The sequence below is a fragment of the Notechis scutatus genome, chromosome 4, assembly GCF_049901735.1.
Source record: "Notechis scutatus isolate UNSWTSFEM ecotype Mainland chromosome 4, rNotScu1.2, whole genome shotgun sequence".
NCBI lineage: Eukaryota > Metazoa > Chordata > Lepidosauria > Squamata > Elapidae > Notechis > Notechis scutatus.
Window position 1 is genome coordinate 9,073,702 of NC_142012.1, and position 26,186 is coordinate 9,099,887.

The window sequence follows — 26,186 nt, forward strand, 5'->3', positions numbered from 1 at the left end:
AAAACTTCATCCCTCAGCCTTACGAAGGAGAGATTCGGGGACTTGCCCAACACTTCGGGGTTAGCGTTGGCGACGGGCTCCTGCTGAACCTGGCCTACGAATTCACTGCGTGAGTGTTGCGACGCATTTCGTGGGTCTGAGGAACAGAGGTGGGTGGGGAAATCTATCGTGGCAAAGATCAGGAAAGGGAAGAAGGCTGTCTTCTCCTTAGCTTTCCAAGTAACAAACCCAACACAATCAAAACTCCGAGGCCTGGAGTTTCCTCAAAGTTTTCCCCACCTGAATCAAACCCTAAAGTTCTTGCCCCCGGGCCACCCGTCCATCATATGGTCCAATCAGGTCACAGTCCCAACTCCCGGTGGCTTCAGTCCAGTGGTGGTATGCTGCCGGTTTACACCGGTTCTAGTGATCCGGTAGCGCCGGTCAGCGCCACCCGCCCCTGTTCTTTCCTGTTCTATATTTCCTCTGTTTGTAGCTCAGCTGATAGGCGCAGCAGAGCGGATTCCCACGCCTCAGCTGTTTTACTCACCAAAGCTGACAGAAAGGCAAGTTTTCATGTTTAAAATTGCCCATTTTACAATGCTCCGTGCGTGCGCGCACAGAACCGGTAGCAATTTTTTGGAATTCCACCACTGCTTCAGTCCATGCCTTCCCAGCACCTGGTGAGAACGTCCTTGGTTCCCAGGAGAAAGAATTTTATGCTGGCTACACATCCCCCAGCTATCTCTATCGTCTCGCCTCCTGTTCCCACAGCTCCGACTGGCCTTGCTGTGGCAGCCCTGAAGATGCTCCCAAAATGGCTTCAGGGCTGACAAACATTTTGCAAGGAAAAAGATAGGTTGTGTAGCTGGCACAAAGGAAGAGTCAGCTTCTAAATTAGCTTCCTCCTTCCTCTTAAAAAACAAACAAACGTGTGGACACTAACAATACATCGATGGGACAATGTCATCTGATGAGATCCAGGACTTTCTGCTGTGCCTGGAACGGGGAAGATTTAGGTCAGCCCTAAAGTTCTTTAAAAACTTGGATTTTGGGGGGCTTAGGGTGGTTGGTAAACCATCCAATAGGATTGTGAATGTTTTATTTCCTTCTAAATGGGCATCATTCTTTTTCTTTGTTATATTGTGCTAGGTCAGGGGTGTCAAATTCCATTTCATTGAGGGCCGCATCAGGGCTGTGATTGACCTCGGGGCGTCGGGTGGGCGTGGCTGACTGGGTGGGTGTGGCCGACGAGATGGGCATGTCCAGCTGGTCACCACTCATTGGGCGTGGCTGACTGGATGGGCATGGCTGACTGGGTGGGCGTGGCCAGCTTGATGCCACTCCCCAAACTGCTGGCATGTTTCCTCTTCCCATTGGATAGACTGGGTCGAAGCAACACAGACTGGCTCCTTACATTTTCCAGGATGGCCCCGCGTGTTGGATCTGACTGTCAGGATTCCGGCAGTTACCCCAATTAAATCATGAGCCTTGAGCCAAACTTCCAAAACTTAAAAAGGGTTTACTGGGAGTTAAACTGTCCAGCGCTGCCTGGGTGTAGCCAACTCTGAGGCACATAATTCATTGTCACCCTTGTCACCCTTGACACCCTTGACTTGACCACCCAGGGGTTGGGGGAAAACCACCCCCTGGGTGTCTCATAATTCATATTCTCCAATGGGACACATCCATAGCCAACAGTCATCAATCATGTTCTCCACTTAAAATTTTGCCCAGCAGAAACTTCAGTCACCTAGTTACTATCTTTGAAAAACTATTTATGGAATGCACTTTCGGTTTGCAAGCTGCCACACTGCTCCCCCCTCCCTTTCTGTTGGCAACTCTAAGAAGACCATAGAAATATTTTATGAGTTGACACTGACCACATCCAGACCGTGGACCTTGTGTTTGACACCCCTGTGCTAGGTTTTTTTTCTGTCTCGTATGCTTTCCGGAGTCTAAATCCAAAGGGTGTCCAACCTTAGCAACTTTAAGAGTGGTGGACTTCAACTCCCAGAATTCCCTATCAGCATGGCTGGCTGAGAAATTCTGGGAGTTGAAGTCCACCACCCTTAAAGTTGCCAAGGTTGGACACCCCTGGCTTAATCAGTCCACTTATTTAAAATTAGGTCAGCATAAGAAGACAGACCAGAAATAAATGCGATATGGGTTAGGACTGCTTTTATTACAAGAGCTGTATTTAATTATTCCTTCGTTCAGTTTATTTGCCATTTATCTCTCTATGGGGCTACTCTAGGATTACATGATCCTGAGGCACTACACCATCCTAAATACTTGCAGTTACCAAGTGCCCAAATTTTGATCATATAACCATGCTGCAACGGTCATAAGTGTGAAAAACGGTCGTAAGCCACATTTTTCAGTGCCGTTGTAACTTTAACGGTCATTAAACAAGTGGCTGCCAATGAAATTCAATCCTAGATTTTGCATCACTTTAATTAGTCCCATAGGGGACGTGGCGGCTCAGTGCCTAAGACGCTGAGCTTGTCGATCAGAAAAGTCGGCAATTCGGTGGTTCGAATCCCTAGTGCCACGTAACGGACCGAGCTCCCATTACTGTTCCCAGCTTCTTCCAGCCTAGCAATTCGAAAGCATGTAAAAAAAATGCAAGTAGAAAAATAGGGGCCACTTTGGTGGGAAGGGAACAGCGTTTCGTGCACCTTCGAAGGCGTTTAGTCATTTTTTTTTTATTTATTTATTTGATTTGCCAATTGTTTACAAGATAATAAGTATAAATGTATACATAGTTGTGAATACATGAAATGGGTACATATAAGAAAAAAAAAGAATAAGAGAAACAATAGGACAGGGACGGTAGGCACGTTGGTGCGCTTATGCACGCCCCCTACAGGCCTCTTAGGAAAGGGGTGAGGTCAATAGTAGACAGTCTAAGGTTAAAGTTTTTGGGGTTTGGGGAAGAAACTAGAGTCGGGTAGAGGATTCCAGACATTGACCACTCTGTTGCTGAAGTTGTATTTCCTGCAATCAAGTTTGGTGCGGTTTACTTTGAGTTTGTATCTATTGTGTGCTCTTGTGTTGTTATGGTTGAAGCTGAAGTATTCATTGACAGGTAGGACATTGCAATGTATGATTTTATATACCATGCTTAAATCAGACCGAAGACGGCGTAATTCAAGGTTTTCTAGTTCTAGAATTTCAAGTCTGGTGGCATAAGGTATTCTACAACGAGTAGAGGAGTGGAGAACTCTTCTTGTGAAATATTTCTGGACTTTCTCAACTGTGCTAATATCAGATACGTAGTGTGGGTTCCAGACTGATGAACTGTATTCGAGTATTGGTCTAGCAAATGTTTTGTATGCTCTGGTTAGTAGTGTGATATTACCAGAGAAAAAGCTACGTTTAGTCATGCCGGCCACATGACCATGGAGACGTCTTCGGACAGTGCTGGCTCTTCAGCTTTGTAACGGAGATGAGCACCATCCCCTAGAACCTGAAACAACTAGGATGTATGAACGGGGAAACCTTTACCTCTAATTAGTCCCCCCGCCCCCGGCTGTTTCTGGTGTAAGAATATTGTGGGAATGAGTAGGCATCCCAGGAAAATGAAATTTAAATTAAAATAAGCCCCCTTGGAAAATGAATTTAGAAGTTTAGCCTTTTCTAACGAAGCTCCTGCTGTTTTTCTCTCACAGCTTCTGCACCAGTATTGTTGCTCAAGACAAACAAGGAAATATATATCATGGTCGGAATATGGACTACGACTTTGGAGAGTATTTACACAAGATTACTATCGATGTGGATTTTATCAAGGATGGGCAGGTACAAAGCGAGCCTGGCAGGGATTAAAAATGTTGTCGGCAGCAGCAGCATAGGACACAGTTCCTAGTCCTTGACTTACAACCACAATTTCTGTTAGCTAAGCCAAGGCTATTGTTAAGGGGGGGAGGTTTGCACCCCATTTTACAACTTTCTTGCCACGGTTGTTAAGAGAAACCACTGCAGTTGTTAAATGAATCATGAGGTTGTTAAGCGGATCCGGCTTCCCACATTGATGGCACTGGTCGGAAGCCGGCTAGGGATGTTCCCAAAGTGGAGACGCTGGGATAACAGATAATCAGAGTTGGAAGGGACCTTGTAGGTCATCTAGTCCAGGGGTCTCCAATCTTGGCCACTTGAAGACTTGTGGACTTCAACTCCCAGAGTTCCTCAGCCAGCTTCGCTTTTGAAGTCCACAAGTCTTAAAGTGGCCAAGGTTGGCTGAGGGATTCTGAGAGTTGAAGTCTTAAAGTGGCCAAGGTTGGAGACCCCTGATCTACTCCAACCCGCCGCCCAAGTGGGAGACCCTACACCATTTCTGACAAATAGTCCAATCTCTTCTTGAAAGTCTCAAGTGATGAAGCTCCCACAATTTGTGAAGGCAACTTCTGTTCCATGGGTTGATTGTTCTCATTGTCAGGAAATTCCTCCTTAGTTGAATCTCTCCTTGATCAGTTTCCATCCATGATTCCTTGTCTGGCCTTCAGGTGCCTTGGAGAATAGCTTGACCCCTTCCTCTCTGTGGCAGCCCCTCAAATATTGGAAGACTGCGATCATGTCTCCCCTGGTCCTTCTCTTCACTAGACTAGCCTGGCCCAGTTCCTGCAACCGTTCATCGTATGTTTTAACCTCCAGTTCCCTAATCATCTTGGTTGCTCTTCTCTGCACTCTTTCTAGAGTCTCAACATCTTTTTATACTGTGTTGACCAAAACTGGATGCAGTACTCTAGGTGTGGTCTTATTAAGACTTTATAGGTGGTATTAGTACCTCCCTTGAGACTGGAACCATCATAAATACATGCCGGTTGAAAGCAGCCAAATTTTAATCACATGACCTTGGGAATGCTGGGATGCCCATATGTGCAAGAACCAGTGGAAATTTATTTTTTTCAGCACCATTGCAATTTCAAGTGGTCACTAAATGAATGGTTGTAACTTGGGGATTACCTGTACATGCATTGAGTAGCCAAGCTATGTATCATCAGTAAAATCAACTTTTATTGGAAACATTTGCTTTTCAGAATCTCTCTGTCCAACCTTATAAACATAACCATCCATAAAGTTTGGTATTAAAAATAAATACCCAGTTGTTCCAATTAAAGAAAAAAACAAATGAATGTGTTTCTTTTAAAAGGAAAAGGAGAGAGAGAAAAATACATAGAGGCTATGTGGAAAAGATTGCAGAGTAATTGAAAATTAGAAGAAAATACAAATTACTTCTTCACCAGAACAAACTTCTCACTTTTATACTCTTATATCATTTTTATTTTATGTAAGACATCAAAAGTAGTTTTTTTTTTAAAAAAAATTGTGGTTGGATAGAAATACATTAAATAATAAATACACTCACTATTTGACTTTGGGTTAGAACAAATACAAAGATTGCTTTGCTAAAACTGTTGTGAAACTTTTATTTGCTCTACTCTAAATCATCTGGCACTTTCACAATTCTTATATTTAACTTATTATAGAATCACATTGCAGAAACTCAGAGACCCGTATAAGGAGTGCAACAAAGCGCTGTTATCATGTGATTTTCTATTCCTATACTATGCCACAAATAAGATGAGTCTTAAAGTTTCCAACTTGCATTTTTGTTTTCTGTCAACTCTGCATCTGATATCTTTTGCAGTGGAATTTGAACAAGCTAATTTAGAGGGATAGAACCAAGATCACATGACATGTTATTGCTGCTTCATAAAGCCTTAGTAAGGCCACACTTAAGAATAAAGTGTAAGGCTACATTTAAGAATAATAACTGCATCCAGTTTTAGTCACCATATCATATTAAAAAAAAAGATGTAGAGACTCTGGAAAGAGTGCAGAAAAAAGCAACAGATGATTAGGGGGCTGGAGGCCAAAACATAAGAAGAATGGTTGCTGGAATTGTGTATATCTAATCCAGTGAAAACAAAAATTAGGAGCGACATGATAGCAGTGTTCCAATATTTGAGGGGCTGCCACAAAGAAGTCAATCTATTCTCCAAAACTCCAAAGAAGGCAAGACAAGAAAAAATGGATGGAAATTAATCAAGGAGAGAAGCAACCCAGAACAAATTAGAAATTTCCTAACAGTGAGGACACTCAACCAGTTGAACTGCTTGCCCCCAGAAGTTGTAAATGCTCCAACAATACTAGAGGTTTTTAAGAAGAGATTGGATAACCATTTGTTGGAAACGGTATAGGATTTTTTTGCCTAAGCAGGGGGTTGGACTAGAAGACCTCCAAGGTCCCTTCCCTGGATAATGTGGCAAACAGCACACAGTAGAAAGACTGAGGGATATAAATAATAAATAATAAAAATAATAAAGGGAGACCACCTTTCTTCTGAATTGGTTTGAAGAGGAACTGAGCAAATGCAGAAATGTTGCTTCCTTTATTTTGTTCCTCTTTTTTTGCTGTAGTAAACAAATTGTAATGACCTCCTTACATCCCTAAAGCATTTGAACTCTTATTCTACATTTAAGTCAAGACTGAGGGGGTTTCATCAAATTAAATGACTCACAACCTCCCTGGCCTGTTTTGGAGAGAGTTTAAGATTGAAAACAATGTGGAATAAATACAGCTTCTTCTGTCCTTTCATTATTTCCAGGTAAAATTCCAAGGCACTACGTTCTTCGGCTATGTCGGTTTATGGACAGGACAAAGTCCACACAAGTTTTCCATCTCTGGGAATGAACGAGGTAAAGCAAATTTTATTTTTATCCACATAAGCTGATAATTTGCTGACTCACTTGCCTGATTCTGATAACTAAGACCAGTTTTGTAGCATTTGTAAAGGAATGTCTGTTAGATCAGGGGTCTCCAACCTTGGGAACTTTAAGACTTCAACTTCAACTCCCAGAATTCCTCAGCTCAGCAAAGCTGGCTGATGAATTCTGGGAGCTGAAGTCCACAAGTCTTAAAGTTCCCAAGGTTGGAGACCCCTGTGTTAGATCATTCTTCCAGAGAAGGCAGGTTGAAACTTTGGAGGGAAATTAAGAGATGCAGCACTCCTTAAAACTTCCAGAACAGAATAACAGAACGGGATTTGGGGGTACAGAATAGAATATAGAATAACAGAGTTGGAAGGGACCTTGGAGGTCTTCTAGCCCAACCCCCTGCACAAGCAGGAGACCCTATACCATTTCTATCCAACCTCTTCTTAAAAACCTCCAGCGATGGGGAACCCACAACTTTTGGAGGCAAAGCCATTCCACTGGTTAATTGTTCTCCCTCCCTCCCTGGAGATTCCACCATATAACATATAAATATGACCCCTGGTGGCGCAGCAATTAGAAATACAGCGTTGCAGGCTGGTCGGGAGAAATCCATTTTGATCTTCATATATATGCTCCTTTAACATTCTTTTTAGTCTACTTGCTATAATAGAAGTGAATATTTTGTAATCAGTATTTAACAGTGAAATCAGCCTATAATTATGTATATATCGGGGATCCGAATCCTCCTTCGGGATCAGCGAAATCAATGCCCCCCTCCATGAGTCCGGCATCCTGGCTGCCAATAATACGTCATTAAAAACTTCCACCATAAGAGGTCCTATTTGTTCTGCTATTGCCTTGTACAGCTCCCCTGGAATCCCATCTGGTCCCGGGGATTTATTGTTTTTCTGGTTCTCTGTTGCTGATTTCAATTCAAACCAAGTAATGTCTTTGTTTAATAATTTTTCCATTTCTTCCCCAATTGCTTTATCCTTCACTTCATCTAAATAGTTTCTTATTCTATCTTCGTTAACTTCTTCCTTTTTATATAACTCTTCAAAATACTTATGGGCAATTTCTTTTTTCTGTTCTATCTCCTGTTGTATATCCCCCTTTCCATCTATTAGCTGGTATATCAATCTCTTTTCTTTCCTTTTTTTTAGTCTATATGATAGCCATCTCCCTGGCTTATTAGCATGCTCCCTGGCTTATTAGCATGCTCAAAATAAGTTTGTCTAGTCTAGTTTCTCCCGACCAGACAAATCAGGAACAACTTAAGAATAGTACTAGATGAATAGTACTAGACCTGGGGCGCAGCACAAGCAGCTGGGAAGGACGCCAAACTCAGAGAGGAACAATAAACGAAGATATTTCCATGCTTTGTTTCCAGTACTTGCCCGTACGCATGTCCGTCCTCTTATCCAGTTGTCACAGCTGCAGCCCATGAAAAGGATCAGGGCCCTCTCCTCCCCAGTAGAACACATCTCTCCCTTATCCTGTCCTCCCTGCATGCCCTAGGATGGAGAGGGGATGGGCCTGGGTCCTCCTCTGACTGCTCAGTCGGCCTCTGCCCTTCCCCAGCCTCCTCCACAACCTCCGGAGCCACATTTCCACTCCCTGTCAGCTGTTCCTCCTCTCCCTCAGAGTCAGGCTCCACCAGGGGCATGACAGTCTGCTCCAATTCCAGCTTGCCTTCCTCCACAGATTCGGGCTTTGACGGGCGGCATGACAGGATGCTGCAATGGTCATAAGTGTGAAAAAGGTCCCAAGTCACTTTTTTTCAGCACTGTTGTAACTTTGAATGGTCACTAAATGAATCCCCACAGTCACGGGATCAAAATTTGGGTGCTGGACAAATGACTCACTTTTATGACAGTTGTAGCATCCATGTGATACAAATTGAGGCCTTCCCAGCTGGCTTCTGACAGGCCAAGTCAAGGAGAGAAGCTGGATTTGCTTCACAATTACACAGTTCCCTTAGCAACCACAGGGATTCCTTTAACAACCATGCCAAGACGTTCGTAAAATGAGGCATGACTCCATAACCCCCAAATTCTGGATCCTATTGTGGCTCTAAGTGAAGGATTATCTGTAGTCTTGGCGTTAATTTAGTGATCGAATCTACATACGTATCTTTGATTTTGGGGATTGGTTTTACATTGGAAATAACTGGTTTCTCTAAGGCGTTTTTCATGTTTATATTCTAAAAGCGTGTTGAGATTCTTAGTTCCCCAGGTCATGGTTTGTCCCCAAAGTGCTTTTTCAAGAGGCAACTGGACTTTCTTGTTTTTTCTTTTGAAGACGTTTCACTTCTCATCCCAGAAGCTTCTTCAGCTCTGACAGGATGATGAGGAAGATTTATATTCCTTGCAGACAGCTGGTCATTTGCATCATTTTAGAGGGTTGTTGAAGCACCTGGAGGTGTTAGGATTCCAGCAACCCCAATTAAATCTTGAGCCAAACTTCCAAAATTTCAAAGGATTTATTGGGAGTTAACATGTCGGCATGACCTGGATCTAGCCGACTGTGAGACACATAATTCACTGTCACCCTTGACCCTGGTTTTCCCCCCAGCCCTCTGGGTGTATCATAATTCATATTCCCCAATGCAACACATCCATAGCCAAGAGTCATCAATCATGTGGGATTCAAATTTTTTTACTACTGGTTCTGTCGGCATAACTTGGTGGGCGTGGCTTGGTGGGTGTGGCAGGGAAAGGATACTGCAAAATCCCCATTCCCTCCCTACCCCGCTAGCCTGCTTTCCAGCTCCGTTCTCCTGTGCAGGGCAACCAAAGAAGACCCAGCCGATCAGCTGGGACTCAATGGGAGGCAGAGAAGAGATGAGGTTGGCGGGGCCAGTCAGAGGTGGTATTTTGAACTACTCAAAATTTCCGCTACCGGTTCTCGGAACTACTCAAAATTTCTGCTACCAGTTCTCCAGAACTGGTCAGAACCTGTTGAATACCACCTCTGATGTTCTCCAATTAGAGCAAGAGTCTTCAAACGTGGCGAGTTTAAGACTTGTGGACTTCAACTCCCAGAATTCCTGAGCTAACATGACCGGAGGAGGAATTATGGGAGTTGAAGTCCACAAGTCTTAAAGCTGCCAAGTTTGGAGACAGTCTGAAAAATATGAATGAATGCACTTTCGATTCCAAAATGCTGCGCTGCTGTTTCCAACTACTTCCTCCCCACTCCGCTTTCCGTTGGCGACTATAAAACAGGCATAAAAATGTTTTTTTGAGTTGACAGGAAGGTTTATCTGTGTCCTCGGGGTCACCTGAGTAATGCAAGTGGTTCCTGCAGTCTGTTTATAATTTATATAAATTATGTTTATATTCTGTTTTACAGATGTTGGCTACTGGTGGGAGAATGCCATGGCAGCCTTTTTGGCTCGATTCAGTCCAGCCAGCTGGCTTATCAGAAGTGTATGTAACTTTTTTAAAAAAATATGTATATACATGTGGTCCTTGACTTACAACTGTAATGGAGCCCAAAATTTCTGTGGCTAAGTGAGACATTTGTGAGGTGAATTTTGCCTCATGGCATGACCTTTCTTTCCGGGGAGGCCCTGCGGGCCAGATCTAAGCACCCCGCCGGCCAGATCCAGCCGCTGGGCCTTGAGTTTGACCCGCCCTGTACTACAGTATGGCTAACAGAATTTTATCTAAATTTGGGAATAATTCATGCAATCTTTTTTTTTTTTGTAGACTCTAAGCGAAGCGGAAGACTTTGAAACGGCTTTCTATATGCTCGCCAAGATACCCATTATAGCCAATGTGTATTATATCATTGGAGGCTCGACATCCAAACAAGGGGCAGTAATTACAAGAAAAAGAATAGGCCCAGTAGATGTTTGGCCTTTGGATCCTTTAAATGGGGCGTAAGTTGCACAGAATCTGAGTTTTATAAGGCAAATGGCAAGCAATTTACCAATTGGTATGGATGACGGGAGCATAATTTGTTGTTGTAAGCTGCCTTAGCTATCCCATGGTCGGATAAGTGGCAAATAAATTTAGCAAATATATAAGAGCTTTATGGGAGTGGGGTGGGGGGGTAATGATGGCTCAGTGGTTAAAGATGCTGAGCTTGTCAGCTGGAAAGCTGACAGTCCGGGTTCGAGACCCAAGCGCCACGTGATGGGATGAACTCCCGTTCCTTGCCTTGGCTCCCGCCCACCTAGTTGTCCGAAAGCAGGCAAATGTGAGTAGATAAATAGGTACCACTTTGGTGGGAAGGTACGAGTGTTCACTGCACCTTGGCGTATAGCAGGGGTCTCAAACACAATTTACCTGGGGGCCGCTGGAGGCAGAGTCTGGGTGAGGCTGGGCCGCATAATATTATACTTTATATTATACTTTATATTTATATTATACACTAATATTATATTTTCATATCACGGTGGGGGCCACAGGATATCGTCCTGCGGGATGCAATTGGCCCACGGGCCGCGAGAATGAGACCTCTGGCGTATAGTCATTCTGGCTGCATGGCCACGGAGAGATGTCTTTGGACAATTATGGCTCTCTCGGCTAAGAAACGGAGATGAACACCACCCCCCAGAATCAGACACGAAACCTTTAAGTTTACCTTTAAATGCTCCTTTATGACTTTTAACTGGGATTTGTAGCAAAATAGCACAGACTGGTGCTGTGTGTTACTTAATGATACAAAACAAAAATTGAACAATAAGAAAGTGGGAGATGGTGAGTTCTAGTCTCTCCATAGGCGTTAAAGGCCCCTGGGTGGTTTTGGGCCAATCACCAGGAGACAGTGAGTTCTAATCCCACCTTAGCCGTGAATGCCGCCTGGGTGACTTTGGACCAATCACCAGGAGACAGTGAGTTCTAGTCCCACCTTAGGCGTGAAAGACAGCTGGGTGATTTTGGGCCAATCCCTAGGAAACGGTGAGTTCTAGTCCCACCTTAGCTGTGAATGCCATCTGGGTGACTTTGGGCCAATCCCCATGATCCCATGAGGTCTACTCCCACCTTAGCCACGAAACACCTGTCACTCTCTCTCAGCCCAACCCACCTCACAGGGCTGTTGTTGTGGGGAAAACTGAAGGGAGGTGTGCTAGATACGAGTTATTTGTAAAAACAATAAAGGTGGAACACAAACAAATAAATGTTCTAACATGGCAGCTTTTAAATATATTTTCTGTTTGAAAGGTGGTACCGAGTGGAGACCAATTATGACCACTGGACCAACCCACCGATTTATGATGATCGAAGGTATGTTTTTCTGGAAAGGTGCCCCTATCAAGGTGGTTTGTTTTTTTGTAGAAATAAAAACAGTGTCACAATGTAACCCACTTAGGCCTGAAACCCGCTTAGGCCTGTGCTGGGGTAAATATAATGGCTAAAAATAAAAAAATAAAAAAAAAATAGTTTAGGATCAAGCAGGGTTTTGGTGAAGAGGACATAGCCAGGGTGGACTGCTACGGGTTCGCACGTGTTCGGGAGATTCTCTAGCTAAGATTGTGCGCAGTTTGGTGAACCAGTAAATCCCACCCCTGGCTGGCCCTGCCCACCCCACCCTGCCCCTCCCGGGAGTCCCCACGTGGCCCGTTTTGGATCCCAGGAAAGTGCAAGGCCTGCCCGGAGGCTTGGGGAGGGTGAAAAACAGGCCTCCCGGAGGTTCTGGAAGCCCAGAAATGGGCCCGTTTCCAGCCTCTGGAGGGCCTCCGGAGCCCGGGGGAGGCCATTTTTGCCCTCCCAGAGACTCGAGGAAAGCCTCCGGAGCCCGGGAGGTCAAAAAACAGGCCTCCTGGAAGTTCTGGTAGGCCAGAAATGGGCCCGTTTCCAGCCTTCGGAGTCCTCCGGAACCCGGGGGGGAGGCCGTTTTCACCTTCCTGGAGGTTCGAGGAAAGCCTCCGGAGCCCGGGGAGGGTGAAAATGTCCCCCCCTCATGGTGCAGGAGGCTGTCTAGGCCACACCCACCATGGCCGTGCCCACCCAGCAACCAGGCAGAGAACCAATGGCTGAAACTTTTGAAGCCCACCCCTGGACATAGCTGCTTTTAATGTCACGAGTAGAATCAGAGAATCCAGGCTAGAAACTAGGAGACTGTAAATTCTATTTCTGTTAGGCAGGGATCTCCAACCTTAGCAACTTTAAGACTAGCGGACTTCAACTCCCAGCTTTGCTGGCTGAGGAACTCTGGGAGTTGAAGTCCGCTAGTCTTAAAGTTGCCAAGGTTGGAGACCCCTGCTCTTAGGCACGGAACCAAATGGGTAGCCTTGCGCCAGTCCCTCACTCTCAACCTTAGGAAGAACGCAACGGCAAGACACTTCTGAAAAACTTGGCCAAAAAGACCTTCAGGGATTTGTCCTGGTATAAGCAGTCCTCGATTTATGACCACAATGGAACCCAACATTTCTGTTGCTAAGCGAGACAGTCGTGAAGTGAGTTTTGCTCCTTTTTATGATTTCTCTTGCCGCAGTTGTTAAATTAGTAGCACGGTTACTAATCCGGCTTCCGCATTGATTTTGCTTGTCCAAAAGGGTCACAAAAGGAGATCACATGATCCCGGGATTACTGCATCTGTCATAAATACGAGTCAGCTGCCAAGCATCCGAATGTTGATCATGTGCCCATGGGGATGCTGCGACGGTCGTTAAGTGTGAAAAACGTTCATAAGTCGCTTTTTTTTCAGTGCCGTGGTAACTTCGAACGGTCGCTAAATAAATTGTTGTAAGTTGAGGACAAACTGTAGTGGCCAGGAGTCAAGACTGACTCAAGGGTACACCCGTACGCACCCCCACAAAAGTATAATGGGCTCTACAGCAGGGGTCCCCAACCGCCGGTCCGCGGACCGTGCACCGGGCCGCTGAACAAGCCTTACCGGGCCGCTGGTTGCTGGCGCCGCCATCTTTTTTGTAAAAAAAGCAATTTTTCAATCAAAAAGATGGCGGCGCCAAGCGCTGGTGAGTTTTTCCGGTAGAAAGCCATTTCTACCCGAAAAGCTCACCAAGCGCTGGCGCCATGATTTTTGACGAAAAATCACTCGTGACGTCACTGGAAGTGATTTTTCGTCAAAAAGATGGCGGCGCCAGCTGACGCGGAACCGGGCATGGCGCCCAGCTGACGCCGGAACCGGGCCGCGGCGTCGAAAAGGTTGGGGATCCCTGCTCTCTACAGGTTGTTTTAAACCGTATGTGTGAATCTGGAGGTTCATACATCAGTTTTAATCTACAGTGATAGGATCAGGGGTGAGCTACTACTACCAGTTCGCCCCGGTTCAGGCAAACCCGTAGCTAACCGGTAGCTAATTTTATGGCCAGTTCGGCGAACCAGTGGTTCCGACGACTGGCTGGCCCCGCCACGCCTATCCCTCCCCTCTCAGGAGTCTCCACGCGGATCCCAGGTAAATGCAGGGCTCGCGCAGAGGCTCAAGGAAGGTGAAAAATGGGCTCCTGGAAGTTAGGGAGGGCCGGAAATGGGCCCGTTTCTGGCCTCCAAGAGGACCTCTGGAGCCTGGGGCGGCCATTTTCACCCTCCCGGAGGCTCAATGAAAGCTTCCGGAGCCCAGGGAGGGTGAAAATGTGCCCCCCCCCATGATGCAGGAGGCCGGCTAGGCCACGCCCACTTTGGCCACGCCCACCCAGCAACTGGGCAGAGAATCGCTTGCTAAGACTTTTGAAGCCCACCCCTGGATATGATTCAGTCTAAAGAAATCTTGATATCCCTCCCAGTATGGATTTAGCTTTGGTTCTGGGTAAACCATAAAAAGCATTCAGTGATTTTTCGCATAGTTTTGATAACATATCATTTTTATTTTCTAACATGCAAAACTCAAGCCAAAATATAGTTTTTCCTAAAGAGAAGAAAGGGGGGAAATTCTTGAGAGGGAAGTATTTTTGGAAGCCCGTGTAGGAAGTAAAGAACTGTATTTTCTATAACTGGGAAACATGGATGGGGTGCGGAAGGGAAAATATGTGGACTTCTACCTACAGTATAAAATAATTCAGCTCTGTAAAATCTTGGTGTACACAGCAATGGACGCAACTTTTTAAAATCCAGGTTTGCACACTTGACTTGTGAAATCGGTTATATTGGTCCCACTAATATTTTCTTTTTTTGTTCTGCAGGACTCCAGCTATTAAAGCACTAAATGCGACAGGACAGGAAAATATCAATCTTAATTCCCTATTTAAGGCAAGTTTAAATCATGCTCCTTTTTTCTGTTGTCAATGAAGGAAGCTGGATTCGCTTAATGACCATATGATTCACTTAACAACTTCAGTGATTTGCTTAATAACCGTGAAAAAAATCAATTTTCCTTTTTATAATTTTATAATTTTTAGAATTATAAATCCCTCTCCCACCTGCAAATTTACATATCAAGCTTTCAAACTTTTTTACTTATAAAAAGCCATCGTAGGACAAGATAGATTTTAAAAACTTAATTATTGCTCTTAGCCATGGTACGCCTTTAATTTACAATGTCACGAAATACCCCTACAATACATGACAGCATTACTATCCCAATGCATCTTTTCTTCATTTGAAGTTTCACACTTATTGCAGTTAACTAGATGAATGAGTGAGTGATTGAGTGAGTGAGTGAGTGAGTGAGTTGGAAGGGACCTTGGAGGTCTTCTAGTCCAACCCCCTGCTTAGGCAAGAAACCCTGTACACAATTGTTCTCACTGTTAGGAAGTTTTCCCTTAATTTCCTATTACTTCTCTCCTCCTCCTCCTTCTGAAGGCAAGGAAAAGTGTCCCCTCCCTTAGCAAACCTGCCAGCATGCCACGATATGAACACCCAGAAGCAAATGCAGAGAGAGGGAGACAGAGAGACAGAGACAAAGACAGAGAGACAAAGACAGAGAGAGAGAGACAGAGACAGACAGATAGAGAGAGACACACACAGAGAGAGACAGAGAGAGAAAGAGAGACAGAGACAAAGACAGAGAGACAGAGAGAGAGACAGAGAGACAAAGACAGAGAGAGAGAGAGAGAGAGAGAGAAAGAGAGACGGATACACAGAGAGAGAGAGAGAGAGAGAGAGAGAGAGAGACAGAGAGAGAGAGAGACACAGAGAGAGAAAGAGACACACACAGAGAGAGACAGAGAGAAAGAGAGGGAGGGAGGGAGAGAGGGAGAAAGAGACAGAGACACACACAGAGAGAAAGAGTGGCACACACAGAGAGAGACACACACAGAGACAGAGAGAGAAACACAGAGAGAGACAGAGACAGAGAAAGAGACAGAGAGAGGGAGAGACAGAAAATAGACACACACATACAGAGAAAGAAAGAAAGAGACACATAGAGAAAGACGACAGAGAGAGAGACACAGAGAGAGAGAGAGAGAGACAAATACAGAGAGAGACAGAGACAGACAGACAGAGAGAGAGAGACACACACACAGAGAGAGAAAGAGACACACACAGAGAGAGACAGAGAGAGAAAGAGAGGGAGGGAGGGAGAGAGGGAGAAAGAGACAGAGACACACACACAGAGACAGAGAGAGAAACACAGAGAGAGACAGAGACAGAGAAAGAGAAAGAGACAGAGAGAGGAGAGACAGACAGAGAGAGAAATAGACACACACATACAGAGAAAGAAAGAAAGAGACACATAGAGAAAGACGACAGAGAGAGAGACACAGAGAGAGAGAGACAGAGAGACAAATACAGAGAGAGACAGAGACAGAACAGACAGAGAGAGAGAGAGAGAGAGAGAGACACAGAGAGAGAAACAGAGAGAAAGAGAGAGAGGGAGAGACAGAGAGAGAGAAAGAGAGACGGATACACAGAGAGAGAGAGAAACAGAGGGAGAGGGAGAGACAGACAGAGAGAAAGAGACACACACACAGAGAGACAGAGAGAGAAAGAGACACACACAGAGAGAGACAGAGAGAGAAAAGAGAGGGCGGGAGGGAGAAAGAGACAGAGACACACACAGAGAGAAAGAGTGACACACACACACAGACACACACACACAAACAGACAGAGAGAGAGACACAGAGAGAGACAGAGAGAGGGAGAGACTGAGAGAGAAATAGACACACACATACAGAGAGAGAAAGAGAGACAGAGACACACAGAGAAAGACCAACAGAGAGAAAGACGACAGGGAGAGAGACAGAGACAGAGAGAAAGAGCACCAGCTGCATGGCTCTGCTGTCAATTTCTGAAGGACCCTAGTCCAACCAGGTCATCTAGTCCAACCCTTCGCCCAACAGCAACAGTAACCCGGTTGTTAAGTGAATCTGGCTTCCCCATTGACCTTGCTTGTCAGAAGGTCGCAAAAGGGGATCACGTAACCGTGGGACAGTGCAACCGTCATAAGAACGAGCCAGTTGCCAAGCATCCAAATATTGATCATGTGACCATAGGGATACTGCAACGGTCATAAGTGTGGAAAAAACAGTCATAAGTCACTTTTTTCGGCGCTGTTGTACTTTGAACAGTCGCTAAATGAACTGTTGTAAAACGAGGACTACCTCTATTCTGCACAGCTGCACTGGTTAATCTTGGCTTAGTATATTTGGAGTCTACTGGTATTCATTGTTCAAAAATCTAAATGCATGACCATCTTGTATTTTATTTTTTTCCAGGTATTCTCGACCAAACCTATATTAAACAAGTAAGGGTTTGTTTGTTTGTTTTTTAAAGTAAAATGCATTCATTTTGGATTTCACACAGTGGCCCCCAACCTTTTGGGCACCAGGGACCGGTTCTGTGGAGAGAAATTTTTTTCGTGGGCTGGAGGGGCCGTGGTTTCACATGTTGCTGCTCTGACCTAGCTCCCAAACATGACAAACCCTTTGAAGTTAAACAATAATTCCTTTATTAGGAGCCCTGACAAAAAAAGTTCCTCTCACACAGCAGCAGGCTAACTGTCATGCCCTTGTTAGAGTCGGACTCTGAGGGAGAGGAGGAATAGCCGTCAGGGAGTGGAGGTGTAGCTCCGGAGGTTGTGGAGGAGGCTGGGGAAGGGCAGTGGCCGGCTGGGCAGTCAGAGGAAGAACCAGGCCCATCCCCTCTGCATCTAGGACATGCAGAGAAGGAAACAACTTGGCATATGAGAGAGGAAGCGGCCATGATCCCCCTCATTGGTTGCAGCTGGAGAGAATAGTATATAAGAGAGACGGTTAAAGCACAGTGTTGCCAGAAGCAAAGCGTGTTTTATTTTGGGTTGAAGTCATCTTGGTTGGCGTCCTTCCAACAGACTGTGCCTTGTTATCTCCTTGAATTTGGTTATTACTTATCCTGGCCCCTTGTGGAATTTCCTTCATTGTGGTTTGTTTGGTTTTTTTATTTCACCTTTATCTGCTCATTAAGTTCGGACTGTGTTGCTTTCTTTTGAAGACTATTTTTGAATAAGTTTTATCTCCAACTGAGAATTATTGAACAGTGGGGCCAAGTTGGAGGCATTAAAGGACATTTATTTACATTTTGGATTTTGTTACGTTTGGGTTACACTCCAGATCATCACACTAACAAGTGTGGGATCCAGATTTCAACTCTAGGAAATCCATCGCTAATTTAAATATATATATATATATATATGAATCCCTGAAAAATCCAGTTGTCCTTTGCAAAAAATGGAATTCGGCTGAGTTCACACATCATCATCTTCTTCTTCCTAGTATATTCCTACAGGTGCAGGGTCTGCTTTTTGGATCATGGAACTCCACTTTGCGTGGTCAGCTATGTCTCCATGGCGCAGGCCTGCAGCTTGCATATCTTTGTTGATAATGTCTTGCCATCTCTGTTTTGAATGCCCGCGAGGCAGGGGTAGGATGCTGCCGGTATAACAACTGGTTCAGTGATCACACGCTTTGTCTGTGCACGCACCTGATGCATGCTTTGCACATGCGTGAACATCAGTGCAAAAATCCTTACCTGCTATGGGGAAGCAACACAGCTGAGGAGCGGCAGTCTGCTCTTCCACGCTGATCAGCTGGGACGATAAAGGTCAGTACAGCGCAGGGGTAAACAGGCGGGGCCAGCTGATCGTTGGAGCAAACCAGTTTTCTCCCAGCTGGTCTTCGGAGCTAGGGGTTCACCCGAACCGGTCCAAACCGGCAGAATCCCACCCCTGCTGCGAGGTCGCTGGCCATTGACTTCTAGTTGGTAGGCAGTCTTGGCCATGGTGTAAAGTGTTGCTCTCAGGACATGTCCACGCCAGCGGAGTTGGCCTTCTCTCATCTAATTGGTGCCACACCAAAACGTTGTTGAATGGTGTCATTTGTGATGTGGTCAAGAAGGGAGATGCCCGATGTCCAACCGAGCATTTGCATTTCCATGGCATGCAGAGAGCTTTGGGTCCCTGTTATTGCTGCCCAGCATTCAGTACCATACACTGCAACAGGGTGGATGCTTGTCTTGAAAATCTTAGATTTAAGACGGGTTGGCATTCTCCTGTCACATAACACACCGGCTGAATTTGGTAACTTTGTGATTTATGGCATCACGTTTATTGCCCAAATAATTGTCAGACAAACGCAGACACCGTCATGAATCTGATTTTTATTCTCTTCCAGTCAGGTTGGACTGAAAATTTGATCCACTCCTGGATTTCATTATTGGTTTCTGTGTGTGTGTTTTCTTTTATCAGGATCACCATTTATACCACTTTGATGAGTAATGCAGATCCAGACAAGTATCAGACTTTTATCTGGACCCCAGAGTGAAAATGTGTAAGTCCTGAGCATTGTGATGCTAATGGCCATTTGTTGACTCTTGGAAGTTTTATTCCAATTCTACTTTCATGTCTTCTAAAAATATTAAGGCCTCCATCCTCATTTCTTTGATTCCCTAAAAAAACAGCGAAAGAAAAGAGATCCGTTGGTAGACTGTGTAGCGGAAGAGCAGGCAGAACTAGGGGTGGAATTAAGTGAGTCATCAAAATAGAAACATTACGTTGCCACAAACGGTCTAAGTGCAACCTCTCTTGAATTCCGCCAACCTTTATCGGGTGTGGGATGGACTTTTCTAGAGTTGTTGATAGAAGGCTTTCTTTTAATGTACAGGAAAAAACTACATTTTGAATTCAGCAAACTTTAATAAGTTTTATGTTAGCCACTTACAGACTTTTTAAAAAATTATGGTGGGTAGCATGATATCAAATAAATGAATAAAAATTAGAGATAAAAGGAGTATAATGCCAGTAAGTGACATGGCTGATTTTTTTTTTTTTTACAAATAAACCTTAAAATGTTTTTAAAATATTCATTTTCTCTCTTTTCTTTTTCTCTCTTGAACCAGAAAATGAAGGAATGAAAATCTTTGAAAACGCAAAGGCAGGGGCTGTGTTTATTAATTGCATATGCACAATAATTAACTGGTGTATAGTATTCTCTTCGGAACTAGCAGTTTTAAAGAAATTACTGCCTTCCAGTCCTTAGTATGTGGGCAGTGGATATTGAAATAATAGGCATGGGATAAGAGCCAGCTTCCCAGTCTTAGAGACAATATCTCTATCCCTGCTGTTTTTGATTAAACATCATGTCCTATGGGCTATTTTAGCCATTATTGCAAAAATCAAGCTTCCCTGTGGCTGTATAACATTGCTGTGCCTGATTAGATGCATTTTTATTTGATCTTCCTGAGAAAATGTATTGAAACCATAAGATATTTGTGGATCATATCAAGACTTGGATGGACTTCCTTGGATCTACGTATCTGGCCAACAGCAAGACATCCTTGTTAGATATTTACGGTGACTCTACTCTCCTATCTTGTATGGAAAAGTCTGGAAAAAATGAGTTTGGACAATCTGTTAATTTCTATGATGGACAAGGTGCTCCCTGTATCTCCAGCTTTGCAGAATGGGTCTTAAAAAGGTGAGCCCTTGGTGCTCTCTTTTGGAAAGCATCTCTGGGTGCAACAAAAATCAGATGGGTTTAATTCTTGGGCGGGAAGCCATCAGCATATTCCAGGCTGTACACTAGAGCAAGGAAGTTAAAATAATATTACGGAGGAATTCCTAGAAGCTACAGTCGGTGCAGAATGTGGCGGCACAGGTATTTATGGGTGTAACTGGGTACACCCAGGTCATGTCTTTGCTTTATGAGTTCCGCTGGCTTCTGGTTGCTGATTGTCACCTGTAAACCCTTCACGCACGAGGCTGCGATATCTGAGAGTCTGCTTTTCTGTTTGTCTCTGTGTCCTGTCCATTAAAAACTGTCCTCTTCTGAGACCCAGGAAGAATGCCTTTCTATCGCTATATCCACCCGTTGGAACCCAAGATTAGGCTGGCCCCAACCCCAGTAGCCTTTCAAACAACCCTGGAGAATTGCCTCTTTTCCCCAAACGTGGAAGCTGGAGTTAGAAAGGTTTTAACTGTTTGAGTCTTGTTATTATACACCTCTGTCTGACTTCGTATCCTTTTGCTTGTCCTCGAAAGTGTCCTGCACACATTCCTTCTGATTGGACAGAAGTGTAGGAATCCAGGAAGGCTGAAGATTGGAGACCACATGGGGAATTAGATCTCAGCATTCATACAGTTTGGTCTAAGGGTTAAGGCACCGGGTAGAAACCAGGAGACCGTGAGTTCTAGTCCTGCCTTAGCCATGAAAGCCAACTGGGTGATTTTGGGCCAATCAAACAGGAGATGGTGACTTCTAGGCCCACCTTAAGCATGAAAGCCAGCTAAGTGACTTTGGGCCAACCACTCTCTCTCTCTCTCTCAGCCCAACCAACCTCACAGGGTTGTTGTTATGGGGAAAATAGGAGGAGGAAGGTGCATTTAGATATGTTCACTGCCTTGAGTTATTTGTAAACATAATAAAGGTGGGAGATACAGCGAGAGAGAAAGAGAGAGAGGAGAAAGAGAGAGTATAGAATAATAGAGTTGGAAGGGACCTTGGAGGTCTTCTAGTCGAACCCTCTGCCTAGGCAGGAAACCCTACACCACTTCAGACAAACAGAGACAGAGAGACAGAGACACACACAGAGAGAGACAGATGATAGAGAAAGATACACACACTTAAAAAGACATCCCTACAATTATTGTCTTCCAGAAACCGGGTTGTTACTTAGGACAGAACTGCTCACTGCAGCTGATGGATGGCCTACTTAAGCAAATTCCCTACATTATGTGTCATCTTTTACCTCAGGAGGTAATGCATATGGATAAGATGTAAGTCATATTACAGGTTGAAGAAGTACAGTAGGCATTTAACAAAGCCAATTATAACATCCATGCATTCTCTTAGACTTGGCTCTAATCCAGCAGAGGACGTTTGTTGAATTATAAAAGCTTTGTAATCCTGTTTTCGTTCCACTGCTTTCTAGGTCGATATTTTACACTAGTTCAGATTTGCTGATACAACCCACACCTGATATAATCACTAATGACGATCCTCTGAATTAAACTCATACATGATACTTCAGTCATCTCCTTCCTCTCATAAATATACTACTATAATTGGTTATGACAGAATGAGCGATGTAAGCAGATAATTGGAAATGATGTAATAAATCTAACAAAAAATATATATGATGAGATCGATGTTTTCCAAGGAAATAAACTTGACTGATGAGAGTTGCATGGAAATTGCACGATAGAGGTAATCCTCAGCTTGCAACTGCCTTAAAGTTACCATGTGTGATCACAATGGCGCTGAAAAAAGTCAGCGTCAGGAAGCCATATTCATTTAACAACCATGTTCCTAACTTAATAACTGCAGTGAGTCACTTAATAATTGTTTCAAGAAAGATCATAAAAATGGGGCAAAACTAATTTAATGATTTTCTTGCTTAGCCCCAAGGTGCTTTTTTTTCAAGAGGCAACTGGACTTTCTGGTTTGTTTTTTCTTTTGAAGACATTTAGCTTCTCATCCAAGAAGCTTCTTCAGCTCTGACAGGAGGTTGGGGAAAAGAAGGATTTGTACTCCTTGCAGACAGCTGGTCATTTGCATCCTTTCAGAGGGTCATTGAGGCCACTTGGAGGTTTGTCTGTGTCCTCAGCGTCACTTGAGTAGAGGTCCTGGTTCCTGTAGTTTGCCATTTTTCCTCTGGAAATCCATTCCTACTCCCACATCATTCAAAGGGCGCTCATCCCAAATTGTGTAGCTAAAAGTCTGTAGAGATTCTCAGCCAACAATGCAACAACCATGCCCTGGATGTCTGAGAATCTCTACAGACTTTCAGCAATGGGGCTATTTTAAAGATGGAAAGATCTAGTCCAACCCCCCACTCAAGCGGGAGACCCTACACCATTTCTGACAAATGGCAGTCCAATCTCCTCTCGAAAGTCTCAACTGATGGTGCTCCCACAACTTCCGAGGGCAACTTCTGTTCCATTGGTTGATTGTTCTCACTGTCAGAAAGTTTCTCCTTGTTTCCAGGTTAAATCTCTCCTTGTTCAGTTTCCATCCATTATTCCTTGTCTGGCCTACAGGAGCTTTAGAAAATAGCTTGACCCCTTCCTCCCTGTGGCAGCCCCTCAAATATTGGAAGACTGCTATCATGTCTCCCCTGGTCCTTCTCTTTACTATACTAGCCAAGCCCAGTTCCTGCAACCGTTCGTTGTATGTTTTAGCCTCCAGTCCCCTAATCATCCTGGTTGCTCTACTCTGTACTTTTTCTAGAGTCTCAACATCTTTTTTATAGTGTGGTGACCAAAACTGGATGCAGTACTCTAGGTGTGGTCTTGCTAAGATTTAAATGACTAAAATCAATCGGGTGGTTGTTTAAAAGTGTTTAAAATGGCATCACTTTTAGAAGAACTGAAAATGGAACTTAAAAAACAGAAAGAAGATGCACAAGAAGGAAGAGGTTATTTTGGCTTTTCAATTTTTAGAAATGGAGATCTGAAACTATGAGAAACAACAAGAAGCGCTTGTAGAACAAGAAGATCGGGACAAAGAAGAAGCCATCTTTAATGATCAAGTAACTTTATGTGTGGGGAAAAAAGGAAAGGGGGGAAAGAGAGTGAAAAGTTTAAGATTTGAAAAAACAACCTAAAAAGAAAAGTTTGAAAAATAATTGCAATATTAGGAAGCAACAGAAGAGAGGATTACAGAAGAGAGAATTAGAAGTAGAGAGACAAGGGGGCAAAAAGGGGAGGGAGAAGAAGAGGGGGAAGAAGGAAAGGAAAAGAAGTTATAAAAGATAGAAACAAGATATAGAGAAACAGGGAAAATGTTTAAGAATTGAAAGTATAAGCCTATTTAGAGATAATGGGTGAAAATTTAATTGAAAAAGGGATTCTGCAAAGGTACATAAGATAGTATTGTTATATTAGAAATAGAAATAATTTTAGAAAATATGAAACAATGTATGATTAAAATGATGGATAAAATACTTATGGGAATGCAGTGGAATGTTTGTCAATAAATAAATGAAATAAAGAGAATGAGAGAATGAAAGTGAAGAGAAATATGAAAAAAAAGAATTAATTATGGAAAGTTTATAAGTGTTCCCAAGGAAGTATGATATTCAATTGAAAAGAATTGTTAAAGACGTTAAGATTCTAACTAATATTAATGATAGAGTTGAATTGGATAGAATTGAATTGGAATGGAATGAGTGTTTTATTTAATATGTATGTATGTATGTATGTGTATATATGAACATATATATGAACATAGTGTGTATTTTAAGAATGTACCAAGCAGAATTTGACTGGAAGTTATGTACTATATTGAATGTTATAATTTTAAAGGCATAACTTGAAGTTTAAATAAGAGTTGAATGGATAAAATTAAAAGATATAAAGGTGTCATACTCCAATTAGTAACTACAGGGGAAAATTTGCTTAATAAGAAAAGATAATATGAAATTGAAACAGGACAGACAAAAGTATAAATATAACGACTGGAAAGACATTGAAACTTAGAAAAAGATATATAATTGAATTTAGCTATGAGATAATTAAAAATAAAGTTGAGAAAACCAAGGGAGGGGGAAATTATGGAGGAAATGTTAAAATAGTAATAAGATATGAAATGGAACACAAAGATGAATATGAAATTGAGTTTGTGTCTGTTTGGAGAAGTGATAATCCGGGATCATGCTATTCTCAAAAAAAGATGTTTTATTTGTGTTATGTTTTTGTGAAAACTCAAATAAAATTTATATTCAAAAAAAAGGTTCGCCATCACTGCTATATATGTTGATAGCAGCAAAACTATTGTTATGTGTAAAAATGGAAGGACACTTCAGTTCCTACTATGGAAGAATGGTTGCAGAAGTTTAATGGAGTTGGCTAAAAAGGCAAAATTGACTATTTTGATTAAAGAAAAGAACACAAGTACTTTTTTTTTTCCACATGGAAACCACTTTTGAACTTTGTGCTTGATGTGAAAAAGAATTAAAATTTGACTTTGGTTTTTATAGATTTGATTGACAGATTTTTATACAAAAGACTTGTTCATACTACTATGGAAAAACATGTTAATGCCTTATTCTACTGTAACAGAAGTCAATGCTTCTTTTTCTTTCCCTATCCTTTCTCATTTTTCTTCCCCCTTTTCCTTTCCCCCTCATTGTCCTGTTCTTTGCTTTTGTATTTTACGATACCTTATAACTTAATAAAAATGTGAAATAAAAAAAGAAGAAGGGTGCCAACATTGTGCTGTAATTTGTACAGTGACTCATTTTTTGTCTTTGAAATGTAACAGATCAAAAGAATACACACTGTGGTTGTGCTTTGGCCCTTAGCCATCTCAAACCTTTCATTAGAGTGTGGCTAATGGGAGTTTGGTCTATATAGTCTTTGTCTGAATGCTTAATAAACATGTTATATTTTCAAAGTGATTTCATTGCTTTAGGTCAGGGGTGGCCAGTCTTGGTGTAATGACCAAGGGCATGGCACAAAGGCAACACAGTCAGATAATCCGTAGGAGTCCTTTTATTAGCTCCAACTTTGCCCCCAATTTCCTGGTTACCTTCTGGCTGGAGAAAAACTCTCCCAGGAACAGCCTTTGACTACAGAGAATCAAGACCAAAACGTGGTCAACAAAAACTGTAACTATAAGTCCAATCAAGGCAAACTGAGGCAATTAGTTCGGCAGGGCAGGAGCAAGAATTCCAGACGTGAAGGCATAGCAATAACTCAGCACAGTTTGGAAGACGCCAGGAACACAGATAATCAAAGTCAACATAAGATAAACTCATGTTTGCTCCCAGCAGCTGCCGCACTCAGCATGCATTTCTCTTAAACTCTCTTCCCAGCTGTGGCTAATGAAGGGAATCAGGGCCCTTTCCTTCCCCGTAAGCCACACAAACCACATTGCTCTCTTCTCTGTTCCTCCCTGTGTGCCCTAGGATGAAGATGGGGTGGGTATGGGTCTTCCTCTGAACTCCCTCTCCCTTGTTCTACCTCTTCCCTGCTCTGCCCAGCCAGACTTTGCCCTTCCCCAGTTTCCTCCACAGCCAACGGAGCCACACTCCCACTCCCTGTCAGCTATTCGTCTTCCTCCTCGGATTCAGACTCTGACAGGGGCATGACACTTGGCAACTTTAAGACTGGTGGACTTCAACCCAGCATGGCTGGCTGGGGAATTTTGGTAGTTGATAG

The 26,186-nt window shown here is 43.4% G+C and overlaps 1 protein-coding gene and 1 long non-coding RNA gene across 3 annotated transcripts in view; both read left to right on the forward strand.

Annotated features, from left to right (window-relative positions):
- NAAA (N-acylethanolamine acid amidase) overlaps positions 1–22,158 on the forward strand; it is a 25,883-nt gene extending 3,725 nt beyond the window's left edge. Inside the window, exons 2-12 of one of the 2 annotated variants that reach the window (XR_015749149.1) lie at positions 1–109; positions 3,654–3,780; positions 6,590–6,680; positions 10,053–10,129; positions 10,412–10,584; positions 11,873–11,935; positions 14,794–14,860; positions 17,269–17,297; positions 19,275–19,356; positions 19,925–20,502; positions 21,682–22,158. The exon at positions 1–109 is cut by the window's left edge and continues 56 nt beyond it. Coding sequence is in view for 1 of the 2 variants with exons in the window: in XM_026676470.2 (XP_026532255.2) it covers positions 1–109; positions 3,654–3,780; positions 6,590–6,680; positions 10,053–10,129; positions 10,412–10,584; positions 11,873–11,935; positions 14,794–14,860; positions 17,269–17,297; positions 19,275–19,350 (812 nt within the window). In the remaining variant the exon portion in view is untranslated. Of the gene's footprint in view, positions 110–3,653; positions 3,781–6,589; positions 6,681–10,052; positions 10,130–10,411; positions 10,585–11,872; positions 11,936–14,793; positions 14,861–17,268; positions 17,298–19,274; positions 19,357–19,924 lie in introns of both variants that reach the window. The other variant, XM_026676470.2, reaches the window with a different exon arrangement.
- A 1,879-nt stretch (positions 22,159–24,037) lies between these two features.
- LOC148130648 (uncharacterized) lies at positions 24,038–25,419 on the forward strand. The gene is made up of 2 exons (XR_015749150.1): positions 24,038–24,217; positions 24,256–25,419. It is a non-coding gene; the product is annotated as an uncharacterized LOC148130648 (long non-coding RNA).
- Positions 25,420–26,186: the final 767 nt, after the last annotated feature.